The sequence below is a fragment of the Tachysurus fulvidraco genome, chromosome 25 (assembly GCF_022655615.1).
Source record: "Tachysurus fulvidraco isolate hzauxx_2018 chromosome 25, HZAU_PFXX_2.0, whole genome shotgun sequence".
NCBI lineage: Eukaryota > Metazoa > Chordata > Actinopteri > Siluriformes > Bagridae > Tachysurus > Tachysurus fulvidraco.
Genome location: NC_062542.1, coordinates 10,666,173 through 10,691,558, shown reverse-complemented (window position 1 = coordinate 10,691,558; position 25,386 = coordinate 10,666,173). Strand labels below are relative to the sequence as shown.

Genomic DNA, 25,386 nt, shown 5'->3' with positions numbered 1-25,386 from the left:
AATAGATTTGTGCCAACCTGTCCCTTTTTACATTTCTTCTTACCGCACGTCGGCCGTTAACGATCGATACACTATCCTCTTTGGATGATGGGAGGAGGAGGAGGAGGAGGAGGAGTAGCAAATTAGCATGTGCTCCCAGTCTACATTTAACCACATTAGCATGTGAATGGTGGCAGTAGGTCGTGAGCTCTGGGGCAGTCCATTGTGAATTCAACTGTGCGGAACGAGGAGGCAAAGCTCAGTTAGCAAAGCTCAGTCTATTTAACCTGATGTGCACAATGACTTGGAGTGTCAGCCTGAATAAAAGAGCCGAATGTGTTCGGTATAACACGACAGTATATTGTTAAAAAAAGCAGGGATAGTCAGCATTCAACACTTAAAACAGGTTATACAAGAGCAAGACATGTATGTCTTCCTTATAGCTGTTAGATTCCTAACAGAAAGGTCAAGTATAATATAGAAGCAAATCTGGCCTAGTGTTTCAATACTACAGCAGATCAGATTGCTGTGTATAACAATGCTAGTTTTCCAAACAAGAAACCAGCTCAGCTTTGGTAGCTCAGATTATCTCTTGTGGTGTTACATTAAAACCACTGACAGGTGAAGTGAATAACATTGATTATCTCATAACCAGGGCTGGATATACTGTATTAGCCAGTTAGAGAACAGTCAGTTCTCAAAATTAATTTGTTGGAAGCGGGAAAAAATGCTTCTGGGATTGGTCATATTGTGATCGCTAGATAACTAGGTTAGAACAAATGGAGCATCTTGGAGTGTTCTTTGAATGCAGTGGTTATCACCTGCCAAAAGGGGTGCAAGACATCCAGGGGACCAACAACAGGGTTATTAGGTGCCAAAGCCTTATGAATAGAAAAGCTATCCCTCCTGGTCTGATTCCTCAGAAGAGATTACAGACAATGACATTGAACACACATTACAGAGTGTTGGGTATGGGGATGTGTAGCTCCAGACTGGTAGAAATGGCAGTAATCATTACCAAATCATTACCAAATGGCCCTAATCATTACCAAAATGTGTGCATCAGAACTAAAAATAATACCTTGAAATCTCCACTTTTTTACTTTTCTTCCTGTAATTTTCACTAACTACGCTGACAACACGCTACACTCCACAGTGATTTTCTGCTGGTTCAAACTAGTGTTACACACTTAGGACTTTTTAATAGAAGTGGAAGCTGATGGCTTCGGAGCCTCGGCAGCTTTCCATTTGCACCCGCCAGAGCGAGGCTAAAGCCATCACTCAAAGCTTAGTGGGGTATGATAACCCCAATAATGATGAGGTACAGCTGCCTCCTTTGGGAACACACACACACACACACACACAGAGTGTGAGAGAGAGAGAGAGAGAGAGAGAGAGAGAGAGAGAGAGAGAGAGAGAGAGAGAGAGAGCGCTATGTCTTTGACAAAGACATGACCAAAAAACATGAAAAAGCATACAGACATGCACATGTGCATATTTAGAGAGAGAGAGAAAGAACAGAGATTTTGGCTCTGAAGTCTAATTTGCACATCTTAACAGCAGGACCATCTGGGCAGCAGCACTCTGACACATAAGGTGATTACTACCTCAATAAATCATTAATCGCTTCCGCTGTTTCACTAGCATAAAGCCCTGACCTCTACACCCTCTACTGAAGTACGCAGCTTTTCTCACACACATACATGCACATATACACAGACACAGACCCACACACGCAAACATTCATACGGAGCGGAAACTACGGACAAGGCCCACCTGTTTCACAGAGAACGGCTCTGGGTATATGGCTCTGAGGAAGCGTGAAAAGCAAAATCTAAACCATGAGGAACGGCAGCTGCAGGACCTGCTTCAAACCCACAAACCCAAAAGCAAAACACCATATGTCTCCATTAGTGGTTGACTGATCTTTTTTAATACATTAACATCAGCCAAGAGAAAAAAACACAACAGGTTCTGAGACCTTTTTTTGTCTATACAGAATAAACTTCAAGGTAAATCAGAGATAACTCGCGCAATAATTAGCTTGTTACTGTTAAGCTACCAATCCATGAGAGCCAATAGATTTGTAAAAGCAGATTAAGAAGTGAGCTTGAGCGTGAAGTCACAACGAGTTCACCATATGCTTGTTCACATACTTGTGATACTATGAGACTGATGGGTGCTCTTTCTTTCTTTCTCTCTCAGCCCAAAAATGTTACACAAACATGCATCAACGCAGGGTCAACTCCACCTCGCAATGCAATCCAACCGTCGCTGAGTTTGGCTTGAAGCAGTCTGATGCTCTCGGGCAGGTTGTTCTGAGCCACACTAGAGCAGAATTATTTATGTTCTCTTCTGCCCAAACAAACTGCACCAAGGGGGTTAAATACACTAGGGATTGATTCAAACCAATCTTCCTGCTGCACTGCAGTATGCGATGCACAACACAAAACAAAACGAAAAATCACTGCCTTGATTTCAATTCTGAAACATCTTCAGTGCTTTTATTAATTATTCCCTGTTATTTTAACATTACTGTTTTTTTTATAATGAGTTCCCTTGTTAATGAATAGTTCATGAGAAATATCCCAATATCCCAAAAGCCCTGCAAAACATAAATGGCACTAACTTTGTTTCTATGTTACAGAATAATCAATTTCATACTTCATACAACACATTGAAGACACCGGCATAGCCAGAATAAGCATGGAAATCATGGACACCAATGTCTTTTCACCGCCGCCTGTAAATATCAACCCCCTGAAGACTGAAGGCAAGAAATTAAGGCAGAATTCAGGAGCTCAAGGGCAGACATTCTGTCACTCATGTGGCACTCATGTGGCTTGACTCTGCGTGTGAAGCCTAGTAGCTTTTTTTTTGTAGTTCAATATTTGTGACCCTGGAATTGATGTACAAATCGTTCAAGCTAGCCAGTCATTAACGTGTATCCCCTTTATCTGTTTTCTTGTAAACTAGGGTTCCTCAAACTCCTGCTCCTGATCAAGAATCTGATTTGAAATGAACAAAATCCATCTAGATAGTACAGTAATTGCAGATTATTTTGACCCAATGAGCAAATTTACCATTTATGAAGATGTCCTTATCCAGAGCAGCCTACATTGATCTCATTCACACAAATAAGCGGTTGAGGGTTAAGGGCCTTGCTCAGAGTCCCAGCAGTGGCAGCTTGGTTATCCTGGGATTTGATCTCACAATGTTTCGAGCAGTAGTCCGATACATAAACCACTCAGCTACCAGCCACCCAATATGGCATGAATATTTAAAAAAGGTGGTGGTGTGGTGGTGAGTTAATGTTGCATTATATCGAAAAGCTTTTCAGAATAATAAAGTTTATTGTTCAGAATTTCACATTTTATTTCTTATCTCACAAAAATCTCGAAATGCATGCACACAAATATATGTAGACACACACACACACACACACACACACACACACACACACACACACACTCCATATTCTACTAATGAAAAATCGACTCAGATCATACAGTCCAGTACGGAACGATCACCAACACAGTTTGATGCTGTCCCTGCTGAATAATTGGATTCAGCGTCCCATTGGCATTCAACCCAACACTTCAACATCAATCTGAAATGACAGAGAGCTTGAACATGACACTCAATTATGGAGTTATGCTTCACAACCTACTATGAGAGCTCATATATATATATATATATATACACACTATCTGAAGCTCAACAGATTGAAGGATTACATCTAACACCAGCAAACAACAGAAAAAGAGAGAGAAAGCGTGTTAAAAAAATTGATGACAGAAGGGAAAAAGAAATGAGATTAATAGAAATACGAGGAGGCCAGGAACCGGTTTGATGCCTGAGTAAGAGATGACCTTTGATTAACAGAAACTAGGTGAATCATATGCGGGGGTGTTTCCCAGCAGGCTGAGTCTTGATCCTTTGTATCACAGGCCCTAATCCACACACACACACACACACACACACACACACACACACACACACACACACACACACACACACACACACACACACACACACACACACACACACACACACACACACCGGCTGCTGAATGAGGAACAAACTGACAGAAGAATGAAGTGCAGAGCCTGCATACACGCAATAGTTCAGAAGAGAGATGGTGAAGATCGCTGACTCTCACAGCAGTTTTGGAGAAGAGAAAAAACTAAATAAATAAACAAATGCAGTGCACACACACAAGAGTGCCATTTGATATCTCAGTTGATTTGAATGTCTGATATCTAGCACAGTCTTAACTAGATGGAAAATCTTTCTCAGCATTTTTTTTATTATTTGTTTTCCTGAAATCTTGTACAGTGGGAGCATTGACTGCCATCTTTTTGCGGTCCCAGACCCTTTCCGTGAGAAATGATGAGTGAACGAGAAACACAGTCTGAAAAAAAAAAAGAATGAATATCTTTTTGAAGAATATCATGCCACCCAAACCACTCCCTATGCTCCCTCGTAATTAGAAAGGCAGATCTAACCGGCAGGGTTTTGTTTTTTTCTTTGAGGGACATATTTCACACCCCTGTGTTTGGGGTGCTCCGTTTAGCTTCCTGTCAGTCTAAGCAGATTCGCATTCGGTGGGGGACGAACCGAATCAGCAGGAGGTAGTGTTTGCAGTTCGTCTGTTACTTAAAGCCTGTCCTCCCTGTATTACCGTACAAAACATACATGCATTCCTGCCATATCTGCTTGGTTTACTGTACTAAATGCTCAACAAATTCTTTAAGAAGAATTCATCTATATTAAAGAGATCAAAAATAGCTAAAAAGAACCCTTTCCAGATCCCATGTCATACTTAATTTCCTTGGATATGTTGTAGATTCAAAAGATATAAAAGTATATGTTTAATTAAACGACATCCCTGTGCTGAGCCCCACTGTGAAATGGCCCGAATACATCCCTTGGCAGGCAGAGTAACCGTCCCACATTTGCATTTTCCACAATTCGATTATCACGCTTGTCGACTGGTTGGCACGGTTCACAGCCCATCCACCCCATCTTACCCCATCCCACCCCATCCTATCCCATCCCAACTGTTACTCAGGCCTAAGTAACCAAGCAGTGATATACACAGTGGTCCTCTCTTTTTTCCCCACTGAACCCTGACCCATTTATGCCTTGAGCCATTAACCCGATCGTCCACCAATTACACAGCAATTCTAACCAGCAACAGAGATTTAATTGGATTGCACAAGTGTGATCGGTAACTCCTTGCCACAAGCAGAACTGTTCATAACTATTCAAATGCATTTCGCTGAAATGTCAAATGTCTGTATTTTCTAAAAGGACAAATCCAACCTGAATGACATGTACATGAAGCTACATATCTTTTAGAGACAATGCACAGGAAGATCATTAAATAACAGCGAGAACTGGCAACTTCTGGTGAAATGAGTGACAGCAACCTTTGATGACGAGACATGGACGTGTCCAACGATTAACTACCGATGGGATTAAAGACAGTCAAGCGCACATGATTAATGGCAAAGAGCAAACACTTCTTCTCCACACACGAATTTTAGATATAAACGTTTTCTCTTAGTTGTGCCACCCACTGAAAACGGTATTACTATGGCAACCAGCTTTAGGAACATCTGTATGTGTGAGTGTAGCCTAAGTCTTTATAATTCACATGTGACCTTTAATGGCATGAAAGGATTTATTTGTAATGACTTTTTTAGATTAACCTTTATCAAAATGTTACTCTATTTTCAATTTGGTTAATGCTTTCCTACATTCCTACATTAGCCGTAACGCTACCTTTGTCTACTATGTTAGTGGGATTTAACCCTTTCTCCAAGTCGAACTAAAAAAAGAGCAAAGTAGCAGCACTTTTATCTTTCAATCTGTTCATTTCTCTCACTTCCTCGTACAAAACCATGCCATATATCTGTACTGCACTCTAGGACTTTAAGTTTCCACTAGTTTGCCATTGAGGTTTATTAATATGACATTGAGCATCGCATATGACATTACAAATAAGTCAAAGTAAGTGAGAAAAGAGCTTGTTCTTTTTTTCATCAGGAAATTCTATGTTTATCGTGCCTTTAATATCATGCCAGCCTCAATGGCTATTTTCATGTCAGGATCAAGGCATGGAAAGTGAGATATTTTAGTAGTTCTTATACTATTACAATAGTAAAATCTTACAGCATTTCAACTAGCCTTGATACAGCAGCCATATGAGGCCATCCTTCACCTTTACTACTCAATAAGAACTCCAGGATTGTCCATGGATGTGGGAAAATGAAGGAAGGGTGTGAATTTTCGGAGTAAAAGCTTAGATGTATATTAATATCACTCTTGTTTTACAGAGATCACATATTGGTGGTTCTTCACTGTTTAGTAGGAAACCATGTCTTAAGTTCTAAGTGTCCGATATGGCAACTTGTGTACACGGTCTCATCGTATCTTGATTCAAAATGAAGCAGAGTTGAAGTTTAGTAACAAGGAATTTTTATATTTATTACTTTTTTCTCTCGGTCACATGGTAGTACACACATATCCTGTGTAACACATATGTGTCATCACTAGGGTTGCAAAATTCCAGGAATTTTCAAGGTTGGAAACTTTCCATGGGAATTAACGGGAATATATTGGAATTAACGTGAATATACGGAAATAAACTGTGAATTTTTAACAAGTAACCTAAATGTAGTTAAAAAAAAATCTTGCAGCACAATTTTGTTTAAAACAACAAGATTTCATGTAATTTAAGTTGAATTTGTACCCTGCATTCCTCGGTCACTTGCAGACAGCACACTGCTTACTGGAGGGCCTTTATATAATATATACATAATAGCCAATATTCTATTAATATTCATGTTAATAGAATATTGGCTATTTATTAGTACTTATTAAGCACATAATGCCTGATTCTGCATTACCTTATTCTACATTCTTAATTTTACCCAATACCTAAACTTAGTAACTACCTTACTAACTCTTAATAAGCAGTAAATTAGGACTGTTACCACATGCACAGATTATTTGACAACCCCCCCCCCCCCCCCCCCCACACACACACACACACACACACACACACACACTCCCCCTGAAATGGAAACAAAAAATCCTCCATATATCACTTAAGGGGGGGATTCACCTCCATTTTCCAGGCCTTGACTACCACAGAAGCAGAGACCTAATAAGCTTGTGAAAAAATACTTCATTTTACATTGTGAGGGATGCTTTCATTTTATAGCAATCATAGGGAAATATGTTTATTACAATTATTAAGTTTATGTCTGCTAATAACAAAAAAAAAGTTTATTTATGTTTGTATATGACATAGTTTTTATACATTTCCCTATATTTCCAAATAATTCCCATAAATACCTGTAAATTCCCATAAATTCCCGTAAAGTTTCCAATTTGGAATATTCCCAAAATTCCCCAGATTAAGTTCCCGTGGAAAGTTTCCGGAAATTTACCGCAAACTTTCCGCCCCTTGGCAACCCTAGTCATCACTGATCTTTGTTGTATTGTTTTGGAAGGAAGCAGAATATTTCTTCTCAGGACATGATTGCTCTAAAGAAGACCCATACAAAGAATGGAAGAAAGGGAGGACTGCTAAACTTTGGAGGCATTTCAAATGATTCTAATGATTCAAAAAATCCCATCTGTAAAGTTAATACTGTTATTCCAACCTTTTGTTTACAGATTTTATAAAGAAAAACCTCCTCAAAGCTTTAATTCAATTCCGCCCTGCGATGAAATGACCTGGTGTAATGCATCTCTGCTTTATTATAGTAAAACATGAATCTTTTTTAGAAGTACCTACCTAGAAATACATTCTCTACCTAGAAGGTGTTTGAAGCATATGGTGTTCTATTTAAAAAAGATTCATTAAGAAACGCACTACAACAAGCCACAGCTCTAGAGGACACTAGCTATGCACCATGCTGTCTGCTGTTTAAATGCTGTTTTTTGTAAACATTTTAAATAATGCACCAATCAGAGACAAGTTTCAGTCTAGACTAGAGTTTTATACTGTACATACTGAAGCTTGTCATATTTCAGGTCTTGCATGACTGATGTCTTTGAGGAGGGTGACAACGAAAAACTATTTGCATGGTTCCGAATTTTTAGTCACATTTGATTCTAATGTCTAATAAAAAGTATGTAGTGGTATAAGTAGTGGACGTTACGCATCTTTGTAGAATTCTGGACAGCTGGACACAATACAGAACTGACCAGTTGCTGAAAAGTGTACAAGTGATGGCACACAAGGATCACACAGTACACAAGCCTTTATTTGGAGATGAGACTAAGAACATCATGCGGCATGTGACTCCGACGATGTATGTGGTCTGTTTGTTGTTTCCACACTCTTTGTTTTTTTTTTATGTTCATGTTTCTGGTGCCATGAAATGACATGTATATCGGTACTCAAGAACTCAGTCTAGTGTGTAGTATAAAACCCGCTTGGAAGTGTCGCTTCTCTGTCAAGCTATTTTAAATGTCGTCTAAATTTTATTGTTCTGCTTTTTAAACTTTGTAGATGACAGAAATGAGTGTTTCCTACAGTGTTTTCATACTGAAGAAAAAGCCTACTAGTCCGGCCCTTTGTCTGAACAGAGCTTAAGTTAGAAGAATGTAAAGGGGGAAAAAATCATTATTTAAGCAGGTAATGATTCTTGATTGATTGATATGAGAATATATGGATAGTTCATGCACAGATGCTGGAATTAAATTTGCCCTGATAAGAAAATAACTGCATCTGGCTGAAACGGCCTGGATGGAAATGTAATTAACCCTTAAAATGCTTTTTTTCTTACATTACTGATCAAATGTCAGGATAAAAACAAGCAGAATGAGACTACTGAATCTTACAACATCCCCTACACAGCTCTAACCATACTGTCCCTCAGTGGAACTCTACAGATCTCTGTGCACTCTCATGATCGGCATTAATAAACTGCGCTCGCTGGAGTGTAAACTGGCCTCTGGCAAGCTCGACATATGTACATCTTTGTGCACAACAGCAGCGGCGGTGATATAAATAGTACCATACATGGATAATAATTTCACCAATGGAATGTACATCAATCTTATGTCTGCCTACTCCCACTTGAGTCTTGTGTCCATCTCTGGAAGAATGGAGACATCTAGAATACAGCATGCCTGTCAAATGTCCTAACCTTCAACGAGGCTGGGGCGTTTAGGGAAGGTTTTTTTTTCTCTCCTGCTTTCCTTCCTGTCTCTGCTTGGATCTTCTCCTTTCCTCTCAGTTCATATCTAGCTGTTTCTGGGCCCCTTGATTATATACCAGGCCAACTGGCAGGTTGAAATCATTCAGCCGCCACCAAGGAGGTCACTGGCAACCAAGTGGCAGCAGAGTAAATTGTAGACAATTCAAATTCCTGCTGGTTAGGGCAAGTGCTCAATAAGCATGCCTGAATGGTATATTTAGAAACAGCAGCAGGTCAGTGGTGGGCATGAAATCTCCAAGAGCTCTGTCTTGACACCCAAAGTACCTACTTTCAAGGAAGACATGTTTCAACAGCAAGTAATCATCGAATATAGCATCAATTATCCACAGAGATGGGACGAGACAGGATCCATGGCCTGTTTTATACATTCAAAAAGACCTGTCAGAGACATTATGGCTGATCACTTCCTTCAGGATTTCTTAAGAGAGAAAATCTCTTTAATTTTCCTTAATTTTCCTGCAGTTTTTTTTTTTATTATTATTATCATCATCATCAAAATTTGTGATGTGACATTCAGAGCTTCTTGAATTGGCAAAAATGCAATCCCAGGACACATGTGTAAATAGTTTTTATGATTTTCAGTTAATTTCTGTGTGGCGTGAGAACATCAGCATGTCGTATCGTCCGCTCTCATGCAGGCTATAACACTCATATTTGGACATAAAATGAGCATGTTCTCTAGTAGCTGGTGCTGTCACATAAACCAGACCAGAACTCAGCAAGTTACACATAGCAAAGAAAAGCCAAGAAAAAACTTAAAGTTCCGTGTTTCATTGTAGGAAAAAAAAAGTCCTGGGGGAAAAAGAAACCTATTGTGATTAATTATACACCAAGTGAATTCTCACTGAAAGCAGTTCACCGAGTGTTTTAAACTCGTCTGCATTCGGCATTATGAGCTGCTTTCGTGTTAAAGAGTGCTAGTTCAACTAAATTCAACTTAACTAGTGCTCAAATCCGTAATTCTATGAGCCATTGATTGAAAGATGATTTAGGTCTCGTTTTTATTAAGTTGCCGAGGTTCACATCACATACAACGCGTCTCTATTGGAAATCTGTTAGAGGAAGAGAAAATACAGTGCTTGCTAGTGCAGAACTAAACTATAATGAACTACAGCTGGTATATTAATATATTTCTGTTAACATGATTCTCTGTAAATAAATCCTTTATGCAATAATGTGAGTGTCAGCTGGTGTAAAGCAAACATGAACACAAGGTAGAAAACGTGATTATGTTCATTTATACTCGCAGTTTAATGCAAACATTTTACCACCGAGGAGAAATTAAAGAGACCGGTTGAAGAAACTGACAGAATGTTGAACTGTGGTAATTACAACGTATTTATAACATCATTTGTTCCTATCTCAAGCTGCTTTAAGGTTTTAATGGATTACACATTCAGAAAGCAGTTCCGTCTCCTGTGGAAGACGTAAGTTCTGGATGCAATGAGGGAAGGCTTTAATGTTTAGCACTTTATTGTTTGCACTTGGAACAGAATTGCTCTAGTTTAAACACCATTAATCTGAATTTGATTAAACCCGTAGAAGAAATGGCACGGGGTCTCATCAAACGAAACGCAACTCCACCAACCAATCAGCATTCACCCGACGCTTAGCTCCATGCGTAGTCAACTCGGAAGACACTACGTCCCTGCGTGTCATGTTTACCCATGATCCCCCTCTCTGCATCACAAAGCAAAGATGCAAATCTGTGTTCATGCAGAAGCATAAATCAGTATTTAAAAGACCTCCTTTTTTCACTTCCACAGAGAAACTGTACTTGATATAAACATCGTGCTTGAGGATATCAGGGTAAAAACTGTGAATAGAGAGGAAAAAATGTATTCAATGCTATGACTGGCTGCAAATTCAGCCGCCAACTGGCTGTGTAGAAAGACGAACCACTCTTTTTCTATGCAAAACAGTGTACGCATGTCTTCGAAGGTTTTCACGTAGGTACTGGAGAGAATGAAGGCCAGTTTATGAAGTCTAAACTGATCACGACTCACACGGTTAGTTATTCAGTATGACTGGATGGTTAGCTCAGCTTGAACTTTTTAACAATACATAAATATATAAATAAATTCAATTGTGTTTATCACACAAAGCTTTTTTTTTCTTCCCTTACATCCTACTACAGAAACTTCAGCAAACACAATAAAGGCCAGACAGCAAGCACAAACCTTTAAGTTCAGGTATTTTAACACTGATTTACGAAAATGTGTCAGTTTATGAACTGTTGATGCTTTTAGGTGATAAACAGAGTGTCATAATACAGAATCAGTCTTTCTCCCGGACATTTAAACCAATAAAAAAAATTGATAATAATATAAAAATATAATAATACAAAAATAATAATAATAATAATAAAGAAAACGTTGGTTATTGAATTCCACCTTCAACAAGCAGGCAGCTAACGAGTAAATCGTCATGTTTAATTAGCTCCCTACTGCAATACAATCCTCTTTTCCAAGGCATTAATGAATCAAACATGATTGTAATTGTAACTCTGTGAATGAACCGTGTTGCCCTCGGTATAGTATGAACAACATGGCTGCAAATCAGCTCCAATTTCACATGTAAACACATTTTACTCTACCAAACCTGGATATACAATAAAAAGGCTGTTCTTAGGCTTGGACGATTAACGATATTATCAGGAATACTATCGTGATGGACGAATTAAATATCTGTCAGAAAATGCATTTTAAACATCACCAAAAATATGTTTTAAATGAAATAACCTTAATGACCTGCTGCCTAATTCAGTACAGAGCAACAAAATGTCTCTTCTTTTGCCTTTTGTCTTTAAAAAATGGATGGAGATTTTAAAATGAAGAAAATATATCAGGGTAACTATATACAATAATGCGATGAGTTTCTCTGCTAATTTTCAACCCAGAACACACTGATGTGTAGTTTTATATCATCCTAAATCCTAAATGAATATAATGTACATGTATCCAATGGCTAGTTATGTTTATTTACAGTCCAGACCTCAGTTTTTAGTATTCAGGACCTTTCTGATGGTTTAAACAAAAAAGCTGACTAAGCACAAATGATGGCGATTGCAGCTACATTCTACTCGTAAATAGCTTCCAGTAGTTTTTTTTCCAATGTAATGGTGCAGCATTATGTAGTACATAATAGTACAATATACATAATTCTGGCCACACCCAAACCTTTATTCCCCTTCAGAGCCACAGGAGATACTATTGTCAATCAGCATAAGCAATGGTAAGACACCGGCAAATTACGCATGAGATCACTAGCTCAGTCGTTCTGACAATTGTTTAAAATACTGCCTTCCCATTTTAATGAAGAATTTTTCAGGTGATGTGTTGTTGCCTTTGAACAAGTCGTGACTAACCAGAGTACAACAGTCAGAACAGAGAGACAATATCTGGCATCATGATTCATTTCTGGCCAAATACCAGTCCAGACATATTTTTTGGAGGGGAATGGAGCAATAAATTTAAAGGCTAAACATGCAGTGTAGCCCTAATTGCAGTCCAGTCACGTACATGTAAAATGTACCTGACCATGTTTCTCTCCACTCACATTTTATTTCGAGGCCTGCTACTGATATCCTAGTGTTAATATGTGCAGCAAGCTTGCAGGTTCGTATCAGTGGAGTAGGAGGTGACAGATTGCCTGAGATCACCATGATAGGCTTCTGATCTATTATTAGTCTGCTTCGTTGAGATGGGCATCTTCGTATTTAAGTGTGAGACAAAAGCAAGCAATGATGCTCTCTCTCTCTCTCCCTAATTCTCTCTCACACACACACACACACACACACACACAAAACTGTTAAAACTTTTACCATCCTGTCCATCAACATTCTCTCTCTCTCTCTCTCTCACACACACACACACACACACACACACACACACACACACACACACACACACACACACACACACACACACACACACACACACACACACACACACACACACACACACACACACGTATTACTGTCCATCTGAGGACGTTCCCCATACATAATACCTGACAAACATGAAGGGAAAAAAGGCTCTTTTAGGGTTATTTATTGTTTTTGTATTAAAATAATATTCTGGACTTGGTAAATCTTGGTGAAAATTTTCTCTCCATTTAGGGACATTTAGTTCCCAACTTGATATTAAAAACGCGCACACACACACACACACACACACACACACCCCAAGTTCCAATAAAAGCCTGTCTCCTGGCTAATCAGTCATCACTCTGTAATTTGTCCTTTCATCAAATCAGTCTGATCTCTGGATCACCCGTTTTTCCCATGTCCAACCAGAGAGCAGGAAGAGTGGGTTAAGTTTCAAGTCGGCATGCACAGCTGTGGGTTCCTTATTTCAGACAACGATGACTTCAAGCTGTCAATTATATCCATATTTATTCAAGAGTTTTCCCAGATAACATTTGTTAAAAACCATTTGAACAGAGGAAAGCTAGAAGACAGAGGATATATCAGGCAGTAGGTTACGTAGAGGGATGTGGTTGAGATGTTGGCCTGCTGATAGGAAGATAGTGAGTTCAAATCCCTGGTCCACCAAGCTGCCACTTCTGGGCCCCTGAGCAAGGCCCTCAAGCCTCAACTGCTCAGCTGTATAAACTGAGATAAAATGCAAGTCGCTCTGGATAATTGTGTCTCCCAAATGCCATTTCAAAGCTGTAGTGGAGGAAATGATTTTAGTTTTTAAAGACTAAAAAATTATTAGTTTTTATGCCCATGTTATTTCTGAGTGTAGGGCCTGGCTTTAAATGACAATTGGTCTGATTTTCACAATAATCTTCGATAATCATGGATCCTCATTCCTTTTCCTAGTCTCCGTTCCTCGTTGGAGAAAAAAATGCATAAAAAGCAACACAACAGTCGGGAATCAAAAAGAAATGTGTTTACAAAACTCGTAAAAACATCAGTTTAAAGTGATTGCAGGATTTTAAATTATTAAGGTCAATTCAAATTATTATTACATACTATATGTACATCACACACTTAAATGATGGCATTTGAGCCTAAACAATAAACTGTTCATCACCATTTCAAAGCAAGGGCCATTTTTTAAATTGTTTCCAATTGCTTACTGAATTAAAATATTTTTTCATACCACTGCATCATTTATTCTAATTTGGTGTTTTGGGAGTTCAAGAACTTATCGATCCCGATCTCCTGTGTCAAGAACTTATCGATCCCGATCTCCCCTCTCCTCATTTCATGATTTCTCTGAGCAGATTTTAAAAATACCTTCCTTAAAGATTGCAGACTTAGATCGAATTTCCAGGTCATAGGCCAAAAGAAGTAGGATCGAGGAATCAATTTGTGAGATGTACTGGGATGGACACCTGAATACCAAATAAATGAGGAACAGCAGTGATGGCAGGAAAAGATAATTGTGACAGAGAAAAAAAAGGATGGGTGTCGTGTTCCTTTTTTTTCATTTTAGAAAATTATTGAAAATTTTTCCCTCAGATGTGTTTGATCATGACTGCGTTCATGACTGCTACCAAAAAAGTAAACAAAGAAACTGAAAATCACACTGACTCTCCTCATGGGGTACCAAATCAGTCTGGACCAATCATAGACAGTGGGAGGTCTCCAAAATGAAAATGTTTTGTTTAGCAGGTTTGTTTGTTAAAGTGTTCATGCCTCATGCAAAATAAAACCACTCTGACGTTCTTGACCAAAAGACATCAACATTCAAATGTAAGGCATAATCCTGTGTATAAAATGGTGTGGAAGTTATATGGAAGTTGTTGAAGTTATTGATGCTGCACTTTTTACAGCAGATTTTATTAAGCAGGACATCGAGCCCTGGCAGTCAGTACAGCGATATTATCCGTGTGATCCCATCCTCCCACTGCATTACTCTTTCTTCTGCTTCCTTATACACGTACAGTTCAGCAGCAGCACTGAGCACTAAAGGGATTTGCATAAACGCCACAGTCTTCTTTGGTGTTGAGAGGTTTTAATCCCCACTGATCTGATTGGATTAGCACACAAAGGGCTGTCCACAGCCAACCAGAGAGATACACACATACACACACAGCTACTATTCCCCAGGTACCATACCTTTCGCCGTTTGGTCCCAACACCATGACAGAGTTGAAAGTCTACCCCATTATCTGAGCAATCCTGGCTTAGAGCTCGGTCTATAAGAGTGAATTGGGAGGAATGATATGCACCTGTTTCGTAACATGAGCACACAGTGGCAAAGTTACTGTACCAAGCAAGAAACACACAGGGATGGACAAATTGGTAGCCCCAGTAGCTGGGACAAGCCGACTTTCTATGCAGTATTGTTTTTTTTAATCTAATGATAGAGTTGCTCTTACAAAACAATCGTTTATTTTTGGAATGATGATGCTTCTAAATCTCACTCACACCCCGGGCAAGACAATGTTTGGATGAATGGCTTTTAAAAGGTAGTGTAATCACCATGCTCCAGTGACAACTTCAGAAGTGCTATGTTACTGAGAGTTAAGCCTAGTCCTGTAATACATAAGAAAATAACAGTTGTTGTTTTGTTCTTTGGCTGCTTCTTGTTTGGTGTCACCGCAGTGGATCATCAGATCAGCATCATTTTGGATTTAGTACAGGTACAGTAAACACCGGATGCCCTTCCTGTAGCAACCCCCTGATTTTAACCAGGCTTGGGACAGACACCGAGTGACTGGTTTAATTCCCTGCCCAGGAATCCTCGGTGTGTGAGCAAAGGATCCTTATAGGGAGGGAAATAAATAAATAAATAAAATCACTTTTCTGATATACATAGTAAGATTAAATAAAGACGCTAGCTAGACTCGAGTAATAACAGGATATCACCACCCACAGTTGCTAAATGTTGGCCAACAACTTGTTGACTTTTTAATTGTACAAACAATAAATGCAACATTACAAACATTGCTAAAAGAGAATAACAATCATAGACTTGTTCATTTCCCTTAGTTTGTAATAAAGCACAAGCATTAAATGTTTCACTTTGTTATGTTAGCTCACATAGACCACTTTTAACCTATCACCTCCGAGGGCTAATAAATGTACGAGATGTCCACCACTGTGAAGTCAAGCGAAATTGTCAATTTTCACAAATTAGGCCAATGCTCAGAGTCTTGTTCATTAATATATAACTCTTTTTTTCTGATACGTACTAATGCTGTAATCCACATAAGGCACTTGTGGAGTTCCAGTTCACGCTCGGTTGCCAGATACAGTAGGATCAGCAGGAGTATGTGAAAATTGCCCAATTACTGTCATACAATGACCGTAGCAGTCTAAATGAATTAAGTGTACTGTATTACATTAAGAATACATATTCTGATCCACTAACAGTGCAAACCAGTGCTTAAAATGATAAAATCACCCCTTCACTCCCTCCCTTTCCCGTTTCCATTCGGTGATGAGTACAAAATATAAAAAGAGTGAATGCTGAAAATACAGCAGTACCAGTGACTTCATTCCAATAAACCATTTGAATGATTTTTAAAGCCACACGAGGCGAGTGTTCATGTTATGGTCCTTGGTGTTATTGAGGTGATGGGGAGAGCAAGAAAGAGAGAGAGAGAGAGAGAGAGAGAGAGAGAGAGAGAGAGAGAGAGAGAGAGAGAGAGAGAGAGAGAGAGAGAGAGAGAGAGGAAGTAAAAGTGAGGTACAGCTAAAGAGAACTTGCTCCTCATTTGTCTCAGTAGACAGGCAGTTAAGGGCTTAGCAAGCTCTGTGCCAGCTCAGGCTGGCCTGTCCTCAGGCTTCATACTAAATCACATCCTGGAGCCAGCTCCGCTATTATTAACACCAGGACGCACCTTTCTCCAGAATTACACCAGCGGGCCAAAGAGCATTCAAACCCATCGAGAGGCTATCTATAACCCCTGATCCCAGTGCTCTCCTAACCTTCCTTTCATAATCAGCCTCCAAGCTTTTATACTGCCCTGTTTTAATAAAGCACATGCCCCATTTGCCAGCCTCATCTCCAGTGAAGGTGAACTGAAAGTTCCAGTGTCCTTCATGCTTGATTGAACTTTATATAGTACTTATATCTCATCGCTGTTGAATTCTTGATTGTGATTGGTAGGAAAGTGTAGATTTAGCAAGAACTGAATTCCCAAACTAGAAACAGTAGTATTGATTAATGTTAACTGCATGGTTCTGACAGTAGATCCAGAAAGAACATTAACGAACAATTTATATGAATGTGTCCCACATTAATCCAAGAACAAAACAAGAACAGAGGAAAAACACCTAGTCCTCGCTACGGTGACATTTTCCGTAAGACTACGCTACTGTAATAATCATTTATGAAAGGAGTCATTGGAAAGTATCAGCGCTTTGTAACTGTCAGTTTTAAGCCTAGCGAAATGGGAAAGTCCTTAGGACAGAGGACTCTCCAGAGCACTTTCCAGTTTCTCTGTTACATGACATGCTGCATTTATGTGCCTCATTAACTTTAACCGAGACAAAAAGGAAAAGCTGAAGGAACAACTGTTTTTTTTTAACAGCTTCTATAAAGTAAGTAGTAACAGGAACTAACTTGTCCTGTGAAAACTCTATAACTTTAAATGTAACCATAAAGCATTAAAACATGTGATGTTATGTTGTCGTAGAAGAGTTTGCGCCAGTCCAATAATTTGACTGGTCGAGCAGCGTTCCAAGAGGGTTAATATTTAGCGTAAGCACACAGGGTGATTTCAAGCTATGTATCACATCGTACATCTGTGTTCATCACATAAAATGTCCCTTCCTAGCTTTCTACAGTAGTGTTAGTGACATCATCAATGGACAAAACATTTCTCAAAACACAATGGTTGATTTTAAATATGAAAGCGTGTGAATTTTACCAGAAGCACCTTTATTGTGAACGTACAAATAAATATAACTTATTTGTTATAAATAACTGTAGCTGCTTCGAGATTTATTCTCACTAACAGAGCAAAAACATGGCAGTGGTGGCTCAAGTGGTTAAGGCTCTGGGTTGTTGATTATAAGATCTGGTTTCAAGTCCCAACACTGCCATACTGCCAATTTGGGCCCTTGAGCAAGGCCCTTGACCCTCCCTGATCCAGGGGTGCTGTATCATAGCTGCCCCTGCTCTCTGACCCCAAACTCCTCAGTTGGGATATGCAAAGAAAAGAAATCCACTGTGTTCCAATGTATATGTGGTCATAATAAACGCTTCCATGCCCCATTTCATTCCTTCATTAAAACAAACAGCAATATTGTGTCTAAAATTCCAGATTCATGATATTTATTGACTGTTAACTGTTGTATAAAACCACACTCTTGCTTCTGCAATATCGCTTAATTAATACATTTTTTAAAAATGCAATCACTGGCAAATCGCAAAGCTTTCAGTAGAATAGCACATAAGTAAATAATCCACAGTGAATCTGGTAATAACCAAACCACCCCAGTGTGGATTATTTTTCATATTACAGCAAAATCCATTGTGTATTATTCTGCACATAAACTCTGGCAGTAGCTCCGGTGACTGTGCAGATTTTAATAAATTATTATTTCTATACAAACAACTTGTATGCGACTCGCATGCTGGATGCTCAGCGTTGTTGATACGGCGAATCGTTCTGTTATGAGACGTTTATCTATCGTTTTGGAAAGAGTCATCACAGTGCTTTGTATCCTTCAGAGGTAAAGCTGTTCTTTTTTGTTTTCCGTTATGAGTTTCTTTGAGACAGAGGGGGTTTTCTGGTTTCTTCATAACACCTGACTAAAAAAAATAAAATAAAAATAAAAAAAGGCTGGTGAGGGAATGACTGTATATAACTGCTAAGCTTCTCCTTGCCTTAAATATTTTATATCTTGCCAAATAGAGACAGAGTTAGATAGATCTGTCTGCTTCAAACTCGATTTTTGTCTATTTTGGTGTTTCCGATAGCATTTTTTGATAATCCCAAAAGAATTGGACAATGTTTGGAGATACATTGAACTGCCCTTTACAACACACTGGCACACTTGGTGGTAATGCGTATCCTTTTAATTTATTAAGACTTCCAATCGTCTGTCTGTGTCAGTGCTGCTTTTACCAGGTCAGATTCTGGAGGCCTTAAATAAATTATTCTACATTGGCAACATACTGACTCCATATTATAGTGTGAAATGAATCATTTTTGTTCAGGGAATGTACAATATCATATGACATTGAGGTTGTAAATGCAAAACTAACTCCTTTTTCTGTTGTTGTTGTATTTTCTTTTCTCAGCATTTCTAATCTATTAAGTGGGAAGATGATTCTAAAATCGATATTCCTCAGTTTATAAAAACATTCTTCTCAAAACGGAGTTGCTTGTGTGGGTTCAGCTTGCAGGAAGATACTGGAGTACTGCACGTAGGCTCGCCATCTCAGAGACAGCTATCAGGGAGAGCTAAAGCTAGAGAACACAACATCGATGCAGATTTTTTTCGGCTAATGGACTAAAGTAGAAACACTCGATCAGATTTGGATGTAAACCAACAACCCGTGCTGATGGTACATTTTGGACTTTTTCAGGATCTTTATTCAACTCTCTGGCTTCATTTTCAACAATAAGGACTTCCTTTAAGACATTTTCCTGAAGGTATTTAAAGGTCAAATCAGCTCAAGAGCTCAGCTCCAATGTCTAAATCAGTTCCACTGCGGAAAAACCCAGATGTCTGACAAACAAACATCTTTTTCAGAAACCAGATACATGAGAAAAGCCTTGTTGCATTTTACCCACCCAGAACACACATAAGGCAGTAAAGTAGAAGAGGAATTGTGCTATTTGCTGTGTAATTATTTAGTCAAGCAGCTGTTTAGCCTAGCACACAGATGTTGCCCAAAACCTGCTGCTATTGGCTACGGGTTAGTGTTAGAGAACTCGACGGCTATGCGTTTAATGGGGGCAATAAAAGCTGTTTCGAAGTGATAATAAGTGACTTACCTAGTAAAATCACAGCAAACAGTCAGACAGGAGGCCTAATGTTAGGATTCATGTGGTTAGGGACCTTAAGAACCACAATTAGATCATTATGAGGAAAGGATGCCAAGGTTCTTCCCTGGATACATGGTTGATGAGTGAAAAGAGTGAAAACTTTAGAGAGAAAAGCTACACTTTCGGATATAGTTCATGAATGAATTCAGTCTCGTGAATGCTTGCTTTTCATCTAACAAAAGAAAAAAAAAAAAACAATTAGATGCATAGTGAGAAAATTTGGATAAATAATGTTCCACCATTGACATTTACTTGAAGATGACATAAAATTGCAGCCAGGGTTAGCAAGTTAAATCAGGGGAAATTGACAATAACAGCAAAAGTTTGGAGAGATCAGTTTTTCATCTGATATTAGAACATCTATACGGTATATAAATCCACACTGCAGCTTAATAACTCGAAATACAGGGCCTCCAACACCAATGCCATTTATCTGCCGCTGTGGTCCACCTTATTGTGAGATGCTAATCTTCAACAACAGCCCTCAATCTTCTTAAGCCACACTCTGTGTGTGTGTGTGTGTGTGTGTGTGTGTGTGTGTGTGTGTGTGTGTGTGTGTGTGTGTGTGTGTGTGTAAAATGTAATGTATATTACTGCAACATTACCCCCAGGACATGCCCGTAATCCTTACTGCACACACCATGATGATCATAATGAGCTTCTGCAGCTCCCATAAAACCCATTAAAGAGTAGGAGATTAATCCAACACTCACTCACACCAGGAACCAAAAGACCATTAATAAGCCAACCACTAAAGCACTTTTATTAAAAATGTGATCTTTAACTGGAAAATTTTGAAAAAGATATCAACTCGCTGCTGTTTGTGCAATATTAAAAAAAAACTCTACATAGAGAGTTTTTTCTTTATTTTCTCTTCATAACAAACCCTGGGAAATGTCAGTTTCTAGGCCGTACACAAACCGCTAGCTGCACAATACACAAATTGCATCTGGAGGCCATGATAGGTGCACTTCTGACCTTAGCTTCATTCTTACTCAAATTTGTGATGTAGCCCAGATTGTTTTTTCTTTACAACTGACGAATTCAACCAGCGGTGTACACTTTTCAAACACTTCATCTGGTTTTTGACCCTGTTCACCCTTGTGATTGAACATAACACTCGACATTATGTCAGCTTTGTCTTCACCACTGCAAGTTCCCCCTTCCTTCTTTCTTTTTCTCCCCCAAAGCATCCCAATGAAGTTGAGGAATGCAGGATTTTGCCTCATTTCCCTAACCAATCACTTCAGCTGTTTGAAGCATGACATGCATCATATGCAAGAACAAACACTCAGAGGTGTTAATGAGCAATGAATAACGTTCTTCTGTTGACAAACACACACTTTGGTTCATTTCTTCAGCAATAAAGTGATCAACACCTTTTTTTTTCCCCACCTGCAAACAAGCTGAGAGGTGTCTGGAATTTTAACCGTCTTCCTGTTGTTGTTGTTTTTTTTTAAAGCATATTATGCCATTGTAACCCTGGAGCATTGCCATATTCCAGAGTCTGATGACAGGAAATCGCTTTTTTTTGCATTTAGACATTTCACGGATATTACTCACAACAGGTAACAGGAAACATGATTAAATCATTACAGAAACCACCTAAAAATTTTACTGTATCAGCATTTTATGGAACCGGATGTAAAATTCAACTGGGATAACATACTCTATTTGGGAGGGGGGGGGTGTTTGTAGCAATCTATAGACATATTCAGTTTGTTTCTCTGGAAATCCTTTTAAATGGTTCCATATTCAGGGCTATATAAGAGGGTTTCCCTTTTACAAATGTTAGGAAAAAGAACAGTTCACGTCCCAAAGTTGCCTTTGGGGACCCTGATAGTGGACAACACATCGAACAAAAAGAAGTAGGTGTGTAAAAAAGGAACCTTGGTACACAATTCTGTTCCCTATTTTTTATTTATTTATTTTTACACACTGGCTTTCTTACAACAAGCATTTTAGATTTTTTTTTTTCCCAGGAAAGAGAAACATACTGAAGAATGCTTTCTGGAATTTTAACCTCACCTTCCTGTTGTTTGTTCAGGATTTAAATGATGCTGTCAGAACGGCAAACTTCCAGTCACAGAGCTTTGTCATATTCCAGAGAAACATTACACGGTCTCTGTATAATCTCACTCTTCTTTTTTTTCCCCTTCACTCTTCACCTCACTCGTTTTGGATACAAGACAAAGAGAAATGACACAGAAGATGACAAAACAGTAAAAGTAGCTGGAAGCAGAGTTCTAATAATCAGTAATGCAATTTCTTTAGGAAAAAAAAAAGGACGGAGGAGTTTACATCTAGCTGAACATAGGGTTCTTTACTTTACAGTAAAGGTTTTTGTCTGGCATAAAAATACAGCCTCTTTTCTAGAAATTGTTTCTTAAACATAACATTAACCATCCGCAGGCACATTAAGAAGCACGGCACTCTTAGGATAAAGGCTACTGAACTGTCCTTCCCTTGTCACTGGGATGGTAACCTCAAGCACACACTTTTTGATCCTCCATCAGGGCTCTTTTACATAGTGTATAAATGTGTATATAGTGTTCCTTTAAATCTTTTACTTAAAAAATAAATAAATAATATACAATCTCTTTTAACTGTACCCTACATCCACATTTCCCAGTACAGTACAGTACAGACCCAGTTTTGTACCATTCTGTGTGGTGTGTAATACACTGAGAAACAACAGGTATGTGTGTAAAATAGAAACCAGAACATATTTCTATTCACTATGAGCACTTTTCCTGCAGCATCATTCCAGCTTTACTTCCAGGACTTTAAACTGTATCAGTGACAACAACCAAAGCCCACAGTCACATCCAGGCTCATTTCCAAGTGTGCTTATGAACTCAGATGAAGGGGATTTAAATGCACTGAAGAGAGAAGCTCACCTCAGTTTCTTTGTCTTGCTTTCCTTCCTGTTGAGGACTCCAGGCACGCAGTTGGTGAGTTCGGTCCAGTCCGCGTGCAAGCCGCAGCTCCAGCCGGTAGAAAAGCGCGAGAAGAGCCACGTCTCCTTGCGGTTCGGTCGGTAGCAAGTGCACTTTTTCTGTCCCGGCCTGCAGTCACATGGCACCTCCAGTCGCACGTTTTGCACCAGGTGCCGCCCGAATGTAGTGCCGCCTGTTTTCTGGATGTGCAGGAACACGATCACGTCCTCGCCCTTGATCTCGAAGTCCACAACGCGCTCCAAGTCCTTCACCGGAAAGTAGTACTTTTTCACATAGTGCGGATCCGGCGTGGGGAAGATGGTCATGTCCTCCTCGGGGAGGTAGCCATGCGCCGGCGTGCCGAAGTTGATCGCACCGGGTGCTACGTACTGGTACAGAATGAGCATGAAGAACACGGAGCCAACGACGATCAGCACGAATTTGCTGGCCCGTTCAGCCATGGTCCTTCCCGCGATGTTCATCTGTCACCATGTCTCACACAGCGGGGTCTCGGGTAGCGGATTTGGCTCCGTTCTCGCGCCCTCCATAGATCAACGGGACCGGAGCGGCTCAACAGACCGCGGCGCGCGCACGCAGATTAAACACTGACACATTATTATCCACCAAGAGCTTGTGTGGCACGAGCCTCTGAAACACCCGGAAACACCGAGCCTCTGAAACGAAGCGAGCGCAAACGGGACTTTCAGAGATTGCGCTTCCGCTGAACCGCTGCTGTGTCCTACGGTTTCCTTGTCTTGTGTGTGATCATTGTGTAGCGCTCGAGTGAGCGCACAGCGACACCCACTTGCCTACACACACACACACACACACTCTCTCTCTCTCGCTCACACACACACACACACACACACACACACACACACACACACACACACACACACACACACACACAGAGTTCACACAAGAGTAAAAGCAAACCGAGCATTTTTAATACTCTGGTTGGTGTCACACGCCGACTATGTATTTAAAAACACATTTACCTCCGAGATTAAAACCTTACACGTGATACACTTTTAGCTAAGTAAGCAGGACAAAATAAGTAAGTAAATAAAGACTGTAACAGACCTACTGTAAGAATAGTAAGAGTACGATGAAGAATACTTCCTTTAGACTATAAAAGCTTCAACAGTATGATAAGGACATGTATTCACATATATACCTAAATAAAGAATAAGAATTCATACATGAAATTCAGCTAGGACAGGATAAAAATGATCATTTATTTAAAAAAAATCAAAAAAACAAAAATCAATACCTCCATACTACAGTATTAATCTCCTGATATAAGTGTTAAGGGAATCATTCACAAAAAAGTACATTTGTCAACAATGTGTCTTACCAATGTGAGGCCAAAATATTAGGCTGGTAATAGATATTCAATAAAACTGTAAAACATTTTATAGATTTCGAGTGTATGTTGTGCATGTAAAAATGTTCACGATCAATAAGGAAGAAACAGATAACAAGCGTAGTTGATGGACAGAATAGCCTGCCATTGTGTAACACCTATTTAGAACCATAAAATTTAGCTCACAACAGACTGGGAGGTCTCTGGCAGCAGAGCCTGTTATGTTGCAATGACTGATGGAGGCACAAGGTACACAACTTCACACTTTTTACAATTGCTACTAAGTACTGTGCACAAAGAAAATCACATTTTATGCATTTTTTTCCACACATGTTCACATTACAGATACCACAACCATTTCTCAAAATAAATGCTTTCATAAGGAACACTACCACTACATTTCACCAGCAGCAGTGTCCAAAACACAGGGTGTGACATAATCAGCTCATAGTCAGCAATTGTCAGGATTTTCAAATCACTGGAACATTTACTATCTTAAAAAGAAATCCCACAATGCATTGCAAACATTGAGTCACTATGTTCCTTTAATGGAAATGGCGTTGTGTTTTCTGCTCATAAACTTTCCACTTGTCACCTAGGTGCAATAAAAGCATAGCCTGAATGTTTTTGTAATGTGAGAGGAAACCAAAGATCCCAGAGGAAACTGATACAGAGTGAGAGAGAACATGTGAAACTAAGGGGGTGTTCACACAGTGTGAAACAGGGCATGGTTTGGATGAAAACTGGTAATGTGATAGCTGTCCTGCGGACCCTGGAAGCACCGCCATGATGAACCTGATTTGCACTTGTTGAGGAAGTCAAGTAAAGTGACCACAGGAAGTGGTAAAAAGCACCTAAGACTCGTCTAAAGCATTGGTGTGTTGTGTTTTAT

The 25,386-nt window shown here is 39.4% G+C and overlaps 1 protein-coding gene across 2 annotated transcripts in view; it reads right to left on the bottom strand.

The window, feature by feature from the left end:
• hs6st1b (heparan sulfate 6-O-sulfotransferase 1b) overlaps positions 1-23,977 on the bottom strand; it is a 67,572-nt gene extending 43,595 nt beyond the window's left edge. The window contains exon 1 of one of the 2 annotated variants that reach the window (XM_027173580.2): positions 23,090-23,977. In XM_027173580.2, coding sequence (XP_027029381.1) covers positions 23,090-23,610 — 521 coding nt within the window. In that variant the 5' untranslated portion in view covers positions 23,611-23,977. The remainder of the gene's footprint in view (positions 1-23,089) is intronic. The other variant, XM_027173570.2, reaches the window with a different exon arrangement.
• Between the last annotated feature and the right edge of the window lie 1,409 nt (positions 23,978-25,386).